At 45.3% G+C, this 15,303-nt stretch overlaps 1 protein-coding gene and 1 long non-coding RNA gene across 2 annotated transcripts; one reads left to right on the forward strand and one right to left on the reverse strand.

The window, feature by feature from the left end:
- Window positions 1-4,740: 4,740 nt before the first annotated feature.
- Window positions 4,741-7,156, reverse strand: LOC123041494 (lysine histidine transporter-like 6). The gene is made up of 7 exons (XM_044464093.1): window positions 7,041-7,156; window positions 6,746-6,873; window positions 5,885-6,662; window positions 5,516-5,621; window positions 5,344-5,435; window positions 5,194-5,262; window positions 4,741-5,084 (listed from the first exon to the last, which is right to left on the reverse strand). The coding sequence occupies exons 1-7, from the start codon at window positions 7,068-7,070 to the stop codon at window positions 4,986-4,988; spliced, it is 1,302 nt and encodes a 433-aa protein (XP_044320028.1). The 5' UTR covers window positions 7,071-7,156; the 3' UTR covers window positions 4,741-4,985.
- Window positions 7,157-9,565: 2,409 nt separating this feature from the next.
- On the forward strand, window positions 9,566-14,871 carry LOC123045679 (uncharacterized). The gene is made up of 3 exons (XR_006421539.1): window positions 9,566-9,804; window positions 10,151-10,220; window positions 13,032-14,871. It is a non-coding gene; the product is annotated as an uncharacterized lncRNA (long non-coding RNA).
- Window positions 14,872-15,303: the final 432 nt, after the last annotated feature.

Consider the following 15,303-nt stretch of genomic DNA (forward strand, 5'->3'; position numbering starts at 1 on the left):
GACTTGAGAACCAGGAGAATCATTCTTAGAGGATGATGTGTGGGAGGCCTCTACCCACTCATATCATCATCATCTTCTTCTTCATGGTCCAATAACAAGGCAACAATAAATAACGAGGCAGGAGTAGTCATTTTTGTGCTTATATATGTTGATGATATCATAGTTGCAAGTTCTTCACAAAATGCCACTAATGCTCTTCTGCATGATTTGAGCTCGAAGTTTACCATGAAGGACCTAGGCGATTTGCATTTCTTCCTACGTATTGAAGTCAAGAAAACTCAAGATGGTATTGTGTTAAATCAGGAAAAATATATTATTGAGCTTCTGTCTCGCATGGGGATGAAAAAATGTAAGCCAATGCCTACACCTTTATCCTCCTCAAAAAACCTCTCAGCATATGAGGGTGAGCCACTTCAAGAGGAGGAGAGAACAAGGTATAGGAGTAATGTGGGAGCACTACAATATCTAATTCTCACACGTCCAGATATCTCATTTGCTATCAACAACGTTTGTCGATATCTCCATGCACCTACTTCTGCACATTGGTCAGTTGTCAAGAGGGTTGTAAGATATGTGAAACATACTATTGGAATAGGACTTCATTTCAAACGGTCTAGTTCCTCTCTTGTGAGTGCATTCTTTGATGCTGACTGAGCAGGATGTAGTGATGACAGAAGATCAACTGGAGGTTTTGCATTGTTCTTTGGATCTAATCTTATTTCCCGAAGTGCTAGAAAGCAAGCTACTGTATTGTGGTCAAGCACAGAAGTTGAATACAAGTCCTTGGCAAATGCAACTACTGAAATTATTTGGGTTGAATCACTTCTTGAGGAATTGGGGATCAAGAAAAATCGTATCTCATGTTTATGGTGTGATAACTTGGGAGCAACGTATTTGTCTACAAATCCAGTGTTCTATGCTAGGACAAAGCACATAGAAATTGATTTTCACTTTGTGCGAGAAAGAGTTGCAGCAAAGAAACTTGAGATACGGTTTATTACTTTCAAGGATCAAGTGGCCGATGGTTTTACAAAAGCATTACCAGCAAGACCATTTGAAGAATTCAAGAGTAATCTTAACTTAGCATAGTTGAAATTAAGGGAGGGTGTTAGAATATATGTCGTTGTAATCTCAACCTCTTCCCTTATCTTGTATTCTACTCAAACTCTTGTATATCTCCTTGTACGCCAAGGCAAGGGCTGCGGCCACATCAATATAAACACCCACACAGCACCCTCGAGGGAGTAAGGAACGCTTGATATCTTTCACTTTGAACGTGTAACATGCATCGTGCGCGCGAACATGGCCGGGCCGGGCGGATCACAGCACGCGCGTGTAAGCGCGGCCTTGCGTATGCATGCACCCATAGCTGCAACATATCTGATCACCTTTTTTTTGAATCTACATATTTGATTACCTGCGATACTAGATAACAACTAGAATTTGGGCCGACCCGAGATACCCATTAGGCCAGCAAGGCCACTAGCATTTTAAAAATGGGTCAACTCGTGGCCTCATAAATTGGCCTTGAGACCATGAGGGCCAGGTCCAAGGCCAGGGTCGGGTCGGCCCGTTCCCATCCTGAGTCATATGAGTTTGGAGAGGATTTTGGGAGAAAAGACATTTACGGTTGCAATAACCTCAAAAGTCAATTTTCGCACGAGCCAAAACAATGTTTTGCGATTGCGCTTGTTCTCTTTTTTTTTCTTTGAAAAACCCCCTCAGATCTATTGGCAACACCAGCACTGCAAACAATCCCAACAAATAAGAAAATACAACGAAGCTCAAAAGGATTCAACTGCCACTATCTTCTAGAACTGACCCGCGGCACGCCACTGCTCCACCGCCGCTGCTCCACTGCTTGTTCTCGATCCGCATACATAAAGGAGGTCTTTGGATTAGAAGTGGTAATGTAAACGATAAGGAAATTAGATCACGCTGGTAACGGAAACGTGATGGATAAATCTATGTTCTGTTTGGTTGATGCCTATAAAGGAATCAAAGTTGTGGTGTCTGCTTCAGGGTCGTCACGACCAGTGGCTGCAATGGAAGGAGAGCAGATAAGGGACAGGAAAGAGAGTAGACAAGGGAGGAAGACGAAGGACTGGTGACAAAAGGAGGGAGGGAGCCTGCACCTTGCGGCGAACGGTCTGGCCGACGATGAGGGCAAGCTGGGGCTGCACGAATGGGGTGGTGACCAGGAGAAGATGTGCATCCGTGTTGGCATACGACAATCTATGGGCCACAAGGCCCTTCTATGTTCGATACACAAAGGGCAGCAACAACCGCATAGCACACCAAGAGTTTACCCAGGTTCGGGCCGCTGTGACGCGTAAAACCTACTCCTGCTTTGGGGGATTGATGAGTTTGAGCCCTGCGTTTACAAGAGCTCAACCTTGTCGGTAGAGTGCTCGGGAGGTGCAGCTAGCTATTGTAAATGGGCAGGGTATCAACCCTTTTAAAGGTAGCAATGGGCCTTATTTATAGATGAAAGGGGTCATCATAGTGGCAAAATAGTAATTATAGAGGGTACAACTCTATCATACCTAAGCTTGACGGTATAGGACAAAAGCATTAAATGCACCGTTAGGTGTCATTGCTGGGGTGAATACCGACAAGGGAGCGTTGCTCCACTTGTACCGTCAGCCCAACTACCTCTTATTATCGCGACACGCCTTATGGACGGATGTCAATAAAGCCGGGCAACGAACTGCCACGTGCCCCGACAAGCTCTACCTAACTGCATGCATGCTCGCCACCTGTCGGCACACTACTGACATACTACCGAGGTGGATCGTTGGAGGGAGCTTGTCGATCTTGAGCTAGCCGGCCCGAAGCTTGCCGTCCCGAAGCTTGCCGGCCTGGAGCTTGCGGGCAACTTGAGTCTTGATCTTCAATACTTCTTTAGTATTTCTCGATGACCACCTTGACGTCTTCTTCATGGTTTTTATCTATCAAGCTTTGAGTGCTTGAAATAAGTTCATCTTCTGCCAAGCCCTTCCTGACGGGAAGGCTACAATTGTGTGTGAATGGTTAGGGGTATGAACGCCTATATTCAATACAACGACAGTCTGGTTACTCACCAACCATCAGAGATGGGGGAGGTGGCTCGGAGGGGATCGAGGAGGCGGCGGCGCCGGACTCGAAGGGGATAGGGGTGGCGGGGACGCTGGTCGGGGAGTAGGGGATCGTGGGAAGAGGAGGTGCATGTGATAATGCAACCCTTTCGCGGGGGGTGTGGGTGGTATCGATGGAGAGCTAGGCTCTAAGCGTTTACGGAGGCAGCCAATTACGTCCTACACATAACAAACACGGGTAACGTTTTGGTTCAAAGCGTAAACAGGTTACGACGATTTCTTTCCGAACAAACACCTCCAAAGGGTAACCAGAGTACATGTCACCCCAAACATGACCGTGATAATGTCGGGATTTCTGGATCACCGAGCGACCACTATCGGCGAAATAAACCGTCGCCGCTCCTTTATTAGAGTTTGTTCAACTTTACGATCAGAGACGAAAAGTCTTTGCGCACGTGCATCTAAGGACCATCACACGAGAGGCGAGAGCTGCAGTTGTCGTTGCTGAAACCTTGACTTGGTCTCAAGCTTTGTTGTGAGCATGCCAACTTTTCTCCTAATTTGTTTGAATTTTAGGTTCTCTCCTAATTTTCTTAGGCTCACAAGTGTTGCTAGTCCGGGTTTTCATATCGGGTTTCCAATATTTTGTTAGCTAAGATACAACTCTACTATACTGCAGCATAACATTGTACCGCCACAAGCAGATGTGTATATTAGTTCTAACTAAAACCACGGGTTGTTTTATAAAGAAAAACTAAAACCATAAAAAGAAATGGCTGGGTGTCTCCCTATCCCTAGTGCAGTTGACTCTCCCTAAAGACTTCATAATAATTTACAGTTGCAACTCAACCTGGCAATCGGGTCGGGTATGGTCGGGTTGACCTCTACCAGACCCATGCCCATTAAACAATCGGGTCAATGCTACACCCACGACCCTACCCATGGGTCTGTACATAGACCCACACCCAGACCCATCGGATAACCCGACCCTATTGGGCACCCATCGGGTCTGACAAGGTTTAGATTTATTTTTAAAATATTTTATTTGGCTGACGTGCAGGTGGAGCGGGGCGCACGCAGTACCCAGTGATGAACCAGCAGTCTCTACTTTATAGGCGGAGCTCCCCTTCGCTTGCGTTCCAGTAGGCGAGGTGGTACTAAAGGATTGCACCACTTTTGCTACGTTACGCACGCTTGAGTGCAAAATGCATCTGTGCGGCGCTGTGCAATGCACCTCGCGATTTTGCATGGGCCAAGCCCATGATGTAGTCAGGATTGGGCCATAATGAGAAGGAAAAGGCCTGGATAGTTATGCTCGCATGGACCAGAGTTGTCACTCGTTCTTTTTTAATGACTGGTGCTAGTGACACACTACATGTTAGCGTATTTAGATTACGCTACTTCAAATATAATGAAGAATAAATAATTTATTTAATTATTACTACTAGTCGGGTGACCCATCGGGTGACCCATGGGCATAAACTTAAACCCATACCCTATCCATAACTAATAGGGTTATCCATGGGTAAGACCCATGGGCGAAGTCGACAACCCATACCCTACCCATTCTGGTCGGGTGCCCATAGGCAGACGGACCCATGGGTCGGATTGCCAGGTTGAGTTGCAACTGTTTTCACGTTGCAACAGATTTGGAACCAAGATGTGACAAAGTACACGATCTGTATTGCAGCATAGTATGGACAAGGTTTATTAAGTGACGGGCACAAGGTACTACGCCGATCACTCGGACATCATCTACCATTCGCATGTCACGACATTAGTTTGACACTCCGCAGAAGCAGGTCACCCTCTGAATCGAAGCCAACGACCTTCAGCGATTCGATGAGAGGCCACTGTTACACTGTAGGCACGACGGCTACCTGCAGCTAGCTAGCCGCGCGTACGCCTTCAAGAGTAGAACTGGAACGTGGAGGCGTCCTGGATGATGCTCCTTAACCCGCCCATGGTGGAAACCAGCATCAGCAGCACCCCGACGACGATGCACCCCTGCAGCAAAACCAATTGTCAAACTATTGACAAAATATAACCTGAACCCTCTCTCTCAGTTCAGGTGTCGGAGTTTCGTCAGAAAAATCAGGTGTCCGGAAATGTGTACCCAATTGGCGAGCCACGACGCGCTGAACCTCAGAGGCTTCTTGATCTTCAGCCATAGGATGCAGGGGAGCTGCAGTAGCAAAAAAGTCATGGAAGCTCAGCCCATAAACACGTATAACATCGTGATCGGTGGTGAGGCAACGGGGCTTACGAAGAAGGAGGTGGGCGTGAATCCGAAGCCCCCGAAGAAGCCGAGGAGGTCGCCGAAGAACGGGAAAGTCACGGCGACGAACAGCGTGAACGCTGCAACGACACGATCGATCAGTTGGTGAACAGATTGATGTGTGTATGCATGTCGTTTCAACGATGTGATTGATTCTTACCGACGTAGGTTGATCGAGCCACCAGACGGAGCAGCAGCCCCGGTGGAACCCTGAACCTCGTGGTCAGAAACGTTTCCATGCTTTCGAATATTGGCATGGCGTATACCTGAAACGTTGCAGCGGTAGTTAAGTTGGTCACTGGTCAGTTCCATGTTTCAGCCACTGGTGGCTCAGTGCTGCAGTCAACGTTCCAAAAAAACAGGTTCCATGGTGCCAGATCTCTAAAGCTCATTAGTAACTCCATTGTGCCATATTCTGTGACCACTACAGAAGGCTTTCTAGGAAATGGAAGGTTTCTTTTGATGATTATTATGCTCTGACCACTTTATGTTTTTGTAGGTTCATGTCATCCAAGAGTACATGGCTTACCTGATAGCTCCCGACGACATGGATGACCACCATCATGTTGGCGGCGGCGACGAGCCAGGGCGGGCGCTCCAGCGCCACGAGCACGTTGTCGCTCACGTCCTGGCCGAACGTCCAGTACCCGATGAACGCCACGGGGAAGTAGCACGCGGCGGTGACCATGTAGGCGGCGACGGTGCCCTTCCACATGGGCACCTTGGACGGCTTGGTAGGCGTGGACGGGATGGTGGCCTGGATCTCCAGGACCACGCCGTGCCCGGCGAACGCGAAAGCCACCTGCCCCAGCGCGCTGCACACCCGGAACACCGAGTCCGCCGCCGTGCCGGCCTTGTACGCGTAGCTCACCCCGGCGACGGGGCCCTTGGCCAAGCACGCCGCCCACGATATGGTGGAGTAGCTGAGGGACATGACGGCGGCGGCGAGGGAGATGGCGGTGATGGAGTTGAGGTCGCGGAGCTGCGAGAGCAGGAACTGGGAGGAGCCGAAGATGCAAATCCAGTAGGACTGGTGCAGCCGCGTGCAGCCCGGGCATACAGACTCGGCGAACTTCTGCAGGCAGTTGCCGCCGGTGACCATGTAGACGACGTCGCAGCCGAGCTGCACGATGAGCTGCTGCGGCACCACCACCCACAGGCCCAGCCGCGGGCCCAGCGCGTGCACGCCCAGGTCACGGTACCGGTCGAAGCGCACGCCGGGCACGCACTCGTGGAGCTCGATCAGCAGCCGCAGCGTGTACAGCGTGATGCACCACGACACCAGCAGCGCCACTATCCCTGGCCCCCTGGACACGTACAATAACTGAATTTAGACGTACGTACCACTAGCTGTTAAGCGTTGGTTTGGATCACACGGACGCAAACCTACCATCCGAGGTGAGCCATGGCGTAGGGCAGGCTGAGCACGCCGGCGCCGACCATCGCGGTGACATTGTGGAACGTCACGTACCACCATTTGGCACGGCGGGCAGTGCCCTCCTTCTCACCGTCGACCACCTGATGATCAAGAAAGAAGAACCCCGGTTATGATGCATGCTAAAGTTTGATGATAGAGCGACACACATGCATGCAGGGCGATGCGCCCGTCAGATCATATTGACGCATCTAAGAAACTGCATGCAGGTGTCCAAATCACCGAGTCGGTAAGCACTACGCTCCCAGACCTTAGGAAGAACGACTGAAGGCGAGCCCATGGCCAGCAAGCTCCGCACCCACCGGCTCTGTCACTGAACATACGCAACTTGGGAGTGCAGAGGGGGTGTATTTATACCGGTACTAGCTTAACCAGTGAGTGCTTGGCAGTATTAACATATGTTGGAAAAGAGCTCCAGAATTTCAGCGCTTGCAAGTTGCGACGGAGACGTAAAGTTTAATTAAGACGCGGATCATTACTCAGTAAGAATAATGATTAGGTGCCGAAACAAAAGGAGCGGCGTCGGTTCACCGGGGAATAATCAAGACTTATCCCGGTTTCAGAAGAGGCTAAGAGAATAACCAAAGGAATCTCGGTGCGTTCAATTTCGGGCTAAGTCGATGTACAGAAATCCGTAAAGCGAACATTTGATTTCTTGTGTGTTTTGTGAGATGATGATTCGATGTCCTGTCAGTGGGTTATTTGGCCATATTGCGCACGAGAGAAGCTTTTATGGCTGCTACACTCGAGTAAAGGCATTCTCGCCGTCTAGATCCACGGGGACTGTGGCCGTGGGCAATTTCCGTAGTGGCTAGCGACTTTGGTCGTACGATTTGTGGGTTTAGGTTAGGTACAAACACCTAAAGAGGAGGCACAACTGGAAGGAGCTTGGATATTGTTTTGGGGAGGGAGCCCCCCTTGTTTTTCCCATGCACTGCACAAAAGGTGGTAGTACATCATTTTCAAGCACGAGCAGCACATATTTGAAGTAGATCGTCACAAAAGATGCACATTTCCGCGACGGCAAAAACCCAAGCTTTGCTTACTAATGATGATCTGTTACTGTTGTACAGAAAAGTGGTCAGAAATTCGACGCTCTTACAGGGGGCGAACCCACGGGCAAACCCTATTTGGCGCTGCAGGCGCCGGTTACTACTGTTTCTGCAAACCGGCGCCTGCAGGCGCGTTAGCTGGGCCGGCCCATCTAGTTTTCCTTCACCGTATTTAAAACAGCAAAAACTAGATCGTCACAAAAGATGCACATTTCCCCGACGGCAAAAACCCAAGCTTTGCTTACTAATGATGATCTGTTACTGTTGTACAGAAAAGTGGTCAGAAATTCGACGCTCTTACAGGGGGCGAACCCACGGGCAAACCCTATTTGGCGCTGCAGGCGCCGGTTACTACTGTTTCTGCAAACCGGCGCCTGCAGGCGCGTTAGCTGGGCCGGCCCATCTAGTTTTCCTTCTCTGTATTTAAAACAGCAAAAACGAACTGCCGCGCTCCTCCTAATTCGAACCAGCGTCCCCCAAACGAAGTTAACCTGGAGCAACCACCACGCCACCCCAGCATGAGCTGGTAAAAGAAAACTTTCTTATTCTTTCATTCTTTCCTTTCCCTTTTTTCTTTTTTCTTTTATTTCATTTTCCATTCTTCATTTTCGTATTCAGGTTTTATCTTTTTCTTCTGGTTCGTTGATTTGTTTCCAAATTCGCGAACTTTTATTTTAATTCATTTAATCTTTTTAAATTTGATGAACTTATTTTTCAAATTTTTGAATTTTTTCCAAATCAATTAACTTTTTTTCATGGTGATATTTTTTGAAAATTTATCAACATATTTATAGCTTCGGTGATTTTTTTTTTGAAATGGATGAACTTTTTTTGTTTTCCTTTTTATTTTATCTTTATTTTCCTTCTTCCTCATTCGATGAATTGTCCGCAAATACGTGAACATTTTCTTCGAATCTATGAACTTTTTTTGGAGTTCGATAAAAAATTTCAATTTTTGATGAACTCAAATTGATGAACATTTTTTAATTTCGATGAACTTTTTTCAAATTCGATGAACTTTTTTCAACTTGGAAGCATTTTTTCGATTTTTCTTGAACTATTTTGTATTTCATGAACTTTTTTAAAAAAAATAATGAACTTCTTTGATCTGTGAACTTTTTTCAAACTCGTGAACTTTTTAAAATCCCGCGACTTTTCTGAAATTAGTGAACTTTTCCAAATTCCATGAACTTTTTTCAAATTTATGAACTTTTTCTAATTTTCGTGAGCTTTTTTGAATACGTGAACCTTTCCTTTTTAAAAACAAATTCGTAAACTTTTTCTTAATCTGTGAACTTTCAAATTTTGGGACAGGGCGGCGACAATTGTCCATAAGAACTTCGCGGTTACTCGGATCAGTAGGTCGTAGTGGATGTGCTGGTTAGTCGGGCGCGGGCAAGAACGCGCTGGTCAGGGTTCGATTCCTGCGCGCAATAATTTTTTCAGCGTTTTTTTGCTGCCACTGCGTGAACGCGGGCCGGCCCACCAGGTTGCTGCTGTGAGCCGGCGCTGAATGCGCGGATTAGGAGGTCCCGAACCCACGTGCAGTGCAGGTTGTGGGGGCGAATGCCCCCACTCGGTTTTTTCAGCTTACGTGTACCTGGCCTAGAATATACAGCGCTGCCCCGCTCAGCCCAAGGTATTTGCCCCCAGTTACTTTTTTTCTCATGCTGTATGTTTAAAGCCCGTATTACATAGGTTATTAGCCCAGGGGCCCATCCAGAACGAACAGGTCAATCTCGATTCGCTAGAAACGTACTGAGGCCTTCCGGAGTTTCAGATGTGTTCGTCGCTTGTGCTCGCGTGACGCCTTGACGAGCCGAAACGGCCGCGCCGCCGCCGCTCTACGCTGCACATACACCTCGCCCCTGTAGCGATCAGCCTCCATGTGCACTGCGCACGCCGGCCGGCCGGCCTGCCACCCTCAAGGAAGAAGCCGTACTAATCAATTATTCAATCAAGGTAAGCCCTAGGTTTAGCTCTCTTTTTTTCTTTCTAATTTCCCCGTTACTATTTTATTCTGATTTCCATGTCAAAAAGGTAGTGAATTGTATCAAATATCCGTGTGTACAAATTATAATATACAAATTGGTAATTAGGTTGATTGAATCTAGGTTCCCCTAAGAATTCCATATGAATAAGTTTGAGCACATGGGAGTAAAATGAAATCTATAGTAATATTCTGCTTTCATGGTCTCAATTTATTTAACATTAAATATTTGGCATTGACAGAAAAGCTAATGGAGAGATGTTTATCTGTCAATGTTTGTATGCTCTCTATATTCAAACATGTTCCATCTTCCTGCAGCTTGAAGGCTAGAAATCAGGACGTACCAACAAAAAGGAAACGGCATAGTCAAGTTATTGTGCCTTAACTGGTTAGTTTACTTTTACTTCCGCAATGAACTTATCACAATTAATTAATTATGCGTGTGACCACATTATCTTGTAAGGAAATGTGTGAGCTTGCTTCTAACACACTATATGCATGCTTATGTGGTTGTTTTCTTTAATTATTTGGCCATTAGTTCGATAGATGGCTAGAAATCAGGGACGTACCAACAAAAAGGAACAGCATAGTCAAGTTATTGTGCTTAACTGGTTAGTTTACTTTTACTTTCGCAATGAACTTATCATAATTAATTAATTATGCCTGTGATGACATTGTCTTATAAGGAAGTGTGTGATTTTGCTTCTAACACACTATATGCATGCTTGTGTGGTTGTTTTTTAATTATTTAGCCATTTGTTCGATAGATGTTTTTGAAAAAAAAGTATGTATATATCATTGCCCCCTCTCATTTTTCATCCTGGCTCCGCCCCTGCGCTCTTAGCTAACGAATGTTCGCTGGGTGCACTGGCGGAGCGTCGGCGGGACCAAGGAGGCCCAACCCCCCTCCATGAGAAATATTGCCAAGATAAGTTTGCCTAATGCTAAACTCTTTTGCTAATCTTCCTGCTTCACTAATCTCCCTAGCACTTTTGGCCCCCTCTTCAATTTGGTTCACACCCCGCCACTGGGTGGGTGGGTGGCATTTGCGAACCTTTCCCATGGCAGTTTTAGTTTTAGGGGGGTTACATTTTCACTAGCATGTCAATTTTTTGAAGAGAAGGCATTTAAAAAAAAGCGTCATCATTTGATGATCCTAGGGCGTTTACTGGGAGTTTTTTTCTCGGAGAACGTTTGCCAGTTAGCGTCACCATAGAAATTACAATTAACACAACAATATAGTTAAAAAACGACACAACTGCACCCTGATGTTCTGGCTCAACCGGCAGATGAGCAAAAACTGGGGTCACCAGAGGTTTGTATCTTCACCTTACCAACAATTCCCCATGTTGGCGAGGGAACCGCACCGAGGTCTAAAAAACTTAAGACCCTTGGGATTTATACACACAATCTGCCTATTAATTTCCCATCCTTGCTTTCCATGAACCACTTTCATAACTTAATCCATATTCGTGAGGTGGAAAACATCCCTCGTGCACATGTCCCCTCAGTCTGGGATATCCAGCGTGACACGGGGTCAAATGCAGAGAGGAAAGACGGTTGGGGTACCAACAACTATCATATTCTGCAGGCACTCCAGCACAATAGCATGTTGGTGCAGTCTATGATGAACCAGATATATCAGTTGACGGAGATGGTCGTGGAGCATATCAAAACTGAAGCCTGCGACAACAAGCCATCACCACCTTCAAAGGACCAAGCATGAGTAGGCTCCAGTATTGTTGAGATGTTAGATTGTTTGGATGTTTCATTGCATTTAACCGTCGGGATATGAAAAATAATGAAGTGTTATTTTTAGTTGATTTATCCATGCTACATGACTGCTAAATATGATCAATGACAATTTGATTTTCCCCTTATCTCTTATTTATCCCGACCAACATGCTATTTTTGCTTTCCCTTATCGCTACACCGGAAGAAGAATAGAAGATTCTTTTCACTTGCCTGTTTGTTCTCTCCCTATTCCATGTTTTATAGTATGGCGATTAAAGAGAATCTTCTATTCTTCTTTTGGTGTAGCGATAAGAGAAAGCAAAAATAGCATGTTGGTCGGGATAAATAAGAGATAAGGGAAAAATCAAATTGTCATTGAGCATATTTAGCAGTCACGTAGTATGTATAAATCAACTGAAAATAACACTTTATTATTTTTCATATCCGGATGGCTACATGCGATGAAACATCCAAACAATCTAACATCTCAACAATACTGGAGCCTCCTCATGCTTGGTCCTTTGAAGGTGGTGGTGGCTTGTTGTCGCAGGCTTTAGTTTGGATATGCTTCACGGCCATCTCCATCAACTGATTTCTGGTTCATCATAGACTGCACCAACATGCTATGGTGCTGGAGTGCCTTCAGATTCTGATAGTTGTTGGTACCCCAACCGTCTTTCCTCTCTGCATTTGACCCCATGTCACGCTGGATATCCCAGCCTGAGGGGCCATGTGCACGAGGGATGTTTTCCACCTCACGAATATGGATTAAGTTATGAAAATGATTCATGGAAAGCATGGATGGGAAGTTAATAGGCAGGTTGTGCGTATGCATCCCAAGGGTCTTAAGTTTTTTAGACCTCGGTGCGGTTCACTAGCCAACACGGAGATTTGTTGGTAAGGTGAAGATGCAAACCTCTGGTGACACCGGTTCTTGCTCATCTTCCGGTTGAGCCAGAACATTAGTTTCTTCCCGATCTTGATGTTGATCCTCGCCTCCCTCGTTGTTGCCGCCGTTTGAGCCCATAGCGCGAGAATGGGAGACGACTTTGACGGGTGTATGGCACACTGCCACGGCCGCCTCATTATCGGGTGCCGCTAACTCAAAAAATGAAGACATCTTGGCAACTCGTGTAGTACCAGACAGCGTCATGGACGGTACTGGATGCAGTGGCGGGACCTTACCCTGCTTTGGGCCATGGTAGGTGATGAGCTCCCCTTTTTCTCTTTCCTTTGCCCTCACAATTTTTTTATGTTCCTTTTTATTCTCAGATTGAAGTCAACGTGGCGTGATGCGTCGTAAGAATAAGATGTTTGCATGTTTTCAAATGATGAGTTGTTTCAGAATTGTTAGAATAATTTGGGCAACTGGCCCTTGTTTTTTTCTGTTTGAATTAGATTTGCTTGTTCTGAATTTTGCAGGCATGTGGTGTGTTGTAATTATCTTGGTCTTGTTTGTTTGCAGAGACACCTGGCGATGTATCATAATATGTCCTGCAAAATAAAGGAGCGCTGAGGATGATGGCTTTCATGTTGGTTTGGATGATGCTGGTTCGGTAGTGTGGCTTCTAATATGTCAGGTAAGATCTTGGGGTATCATATTCGCTGATTCTCCACATTGCAGGATTCGTCCTGTGTTCCGTTAGGTGTGATGTGTGTTGTCTGTGTGGATATGTTGTGGCCGCGGGCCATGCGTGTGCTTGTGACAGCCTGCTAGGTAATATTTATGGTCATGGTGCAGTATTCAAAATTTGGTGCTAGATCGTACGACAATACTTCATATGATGTGGTGCAAATGTTAATTGGGAATTCAGTCGTCTTTTATCTAATATATATTTGCATATAAATGGTGCATCAAATAGCCTCATAAATCTGAAATGAATATATGTTACAGGAGCCTTACTCTTATATATAGTTGTCATGAGGTGAATGGGGTGTGATTATCATGATCATATGATATTATATAGGTACATACTATTTTTTTGTTTATATCTCTAGGATTTGTATTCATCGATTCTTGTTAGTAGTCATTTGTGACTAGAAATGTTTTTGAAATTTTGGGAAATTAGACATGATCATTCTGACAATGAATGAATAAAAACATATATTCAATCTTAGCGAGTCCATGGGCAATATAGTACCCATTTCTTGCCTGGCACACAGTTGGAAGGATATTTCCATCCTTGCCTTCCATTCTTTGCTACAGAAGCCATGAGTTCAGTTTTGATTTTGAATCTTGTCAAGTTCAGTTCAGATTTAATTATACTTCCTCTGTACTATTTTTGTTGTTAATATTAAAAAAATTGTCATGAGTTTTTGAAATCCATGAGTGTTTTGGGATTGTTAAGGGTCGTCAACAAATATTTTATTATACACTTGTATAGGATTATTCAACACTAACACTTGTAACATTTTAACTCTTTATGATACCCATGTGGCAATGGGGAGAGAAACAATGAAATCCTTGTTGAGAGCCTACAATTCCTAAGAAGGTGGTTTTCTGGTTACCATGATTTTACATAGCATCACTCCTTATTACATAGATAGAGATGTTATTTATGTGTTTTCCACCAAAAGATTTTGAGATTGACACTGGTCAAGTTCCACTTCGTTGCTTCTTGTGTTATTATGTATACTAAGAAGTGAAATTTATTTTATGCATGTCTTACTTTTGAAATGGAGAGCCATTTGTTTGGCCTACAGAACAAGTGCATGAAATTGAGAGCCAGTTGTTTGGACTGCAACACAAGTGCATGATTATGTGTTTGAAATTCAAAGTGTAAGTGGTTAGAGGTGGAAGGAGTGATTTGAGAGCCGGATGCACCATTGAAAAATGTGTCGATCTTGGGTCCGAGAGGTGGAGAGGCAAAGATAATGAGTGGAGGAATAGAAGAAGAAGAATGTGGTCCTGAAAGAAGAAGATGAAGAGGAAGAGGAAGAGAGAGAGTAGTAGAGAGAAAGTGAGAGGGATTGAGGGGTCGATGCCGTTGATTGCCTAATGTTGCTGCTAATTATACCTGCTGATTATAAGGAGGTGTCATGGCAGTTTATATAGGGGTTGATTGCCTAAGGTTGTTGCTGATTACTGATTTTGTATAGTAATCGTTGATTGCTAGAGAGATAAAAATGTGTGTGTGCACTGATTGCGATAGCTATATGCCACTAGATGTGTATGTTGCTGCTGAAAATGTGTTGTTTTTGGTTATTTTTGAAAGATAAACATATGAATTTGATAACACAACTAAAAATGTAGGGTATTAAAAAGATGTACATATGGATTTGATAATTTCACAAGACCGATGAAATATAGGAGATATGAAGGTTAAGATACAAAATGGGGTGATGTTGGAATTAAAAGTTTAGGGGAGTCCCATATATAGTAATTTAGGGGAGCTGCTAGAGTTCCTCTTACTCCTATCCCCAATTGCTCTCATGTTCTGACCCCACCTAACTCTACCCATACGACATGCTTGGCATCCATGTCTGTCCCCGTAGCGTGCGACAAGAAGCGAGAGGGTCGGATGGATGGGGATCGAAGGAAGGGAATCCATGTCCATCCCTGTAGCGCGCGACAAGTAGCGAGAGAGGGTGGGATGTATGGGGATCAAAGGAAGGAAGAGAGAGGGGGGAGGGGTATCTTTACTATTAAAGGCGAGTCTGCGATAGTGATGGTACATTAGTATGTCGTTGTTTGTACACCCATCCCTCCCCTCGAGTTTTCCTTGTTCGTCCATCTG

The sequence above is a fragment of the Triticum aestivum genome, chromosome 2B, assembly GCF_018294505.1.
Source record: "Triticum aestivum cultivar Chinese Spring chromosome 2B, IWGSC CS RefSeq v2.1, whole genome shotgun sequence".
Classification (NCBI taxonomy): domain Eukaryota; kingdom Viridiplantae; phylum Streptophyta; class Magnoliopsida; order Poales; family Poaceae; genus Triticum; species Triticum aestivum.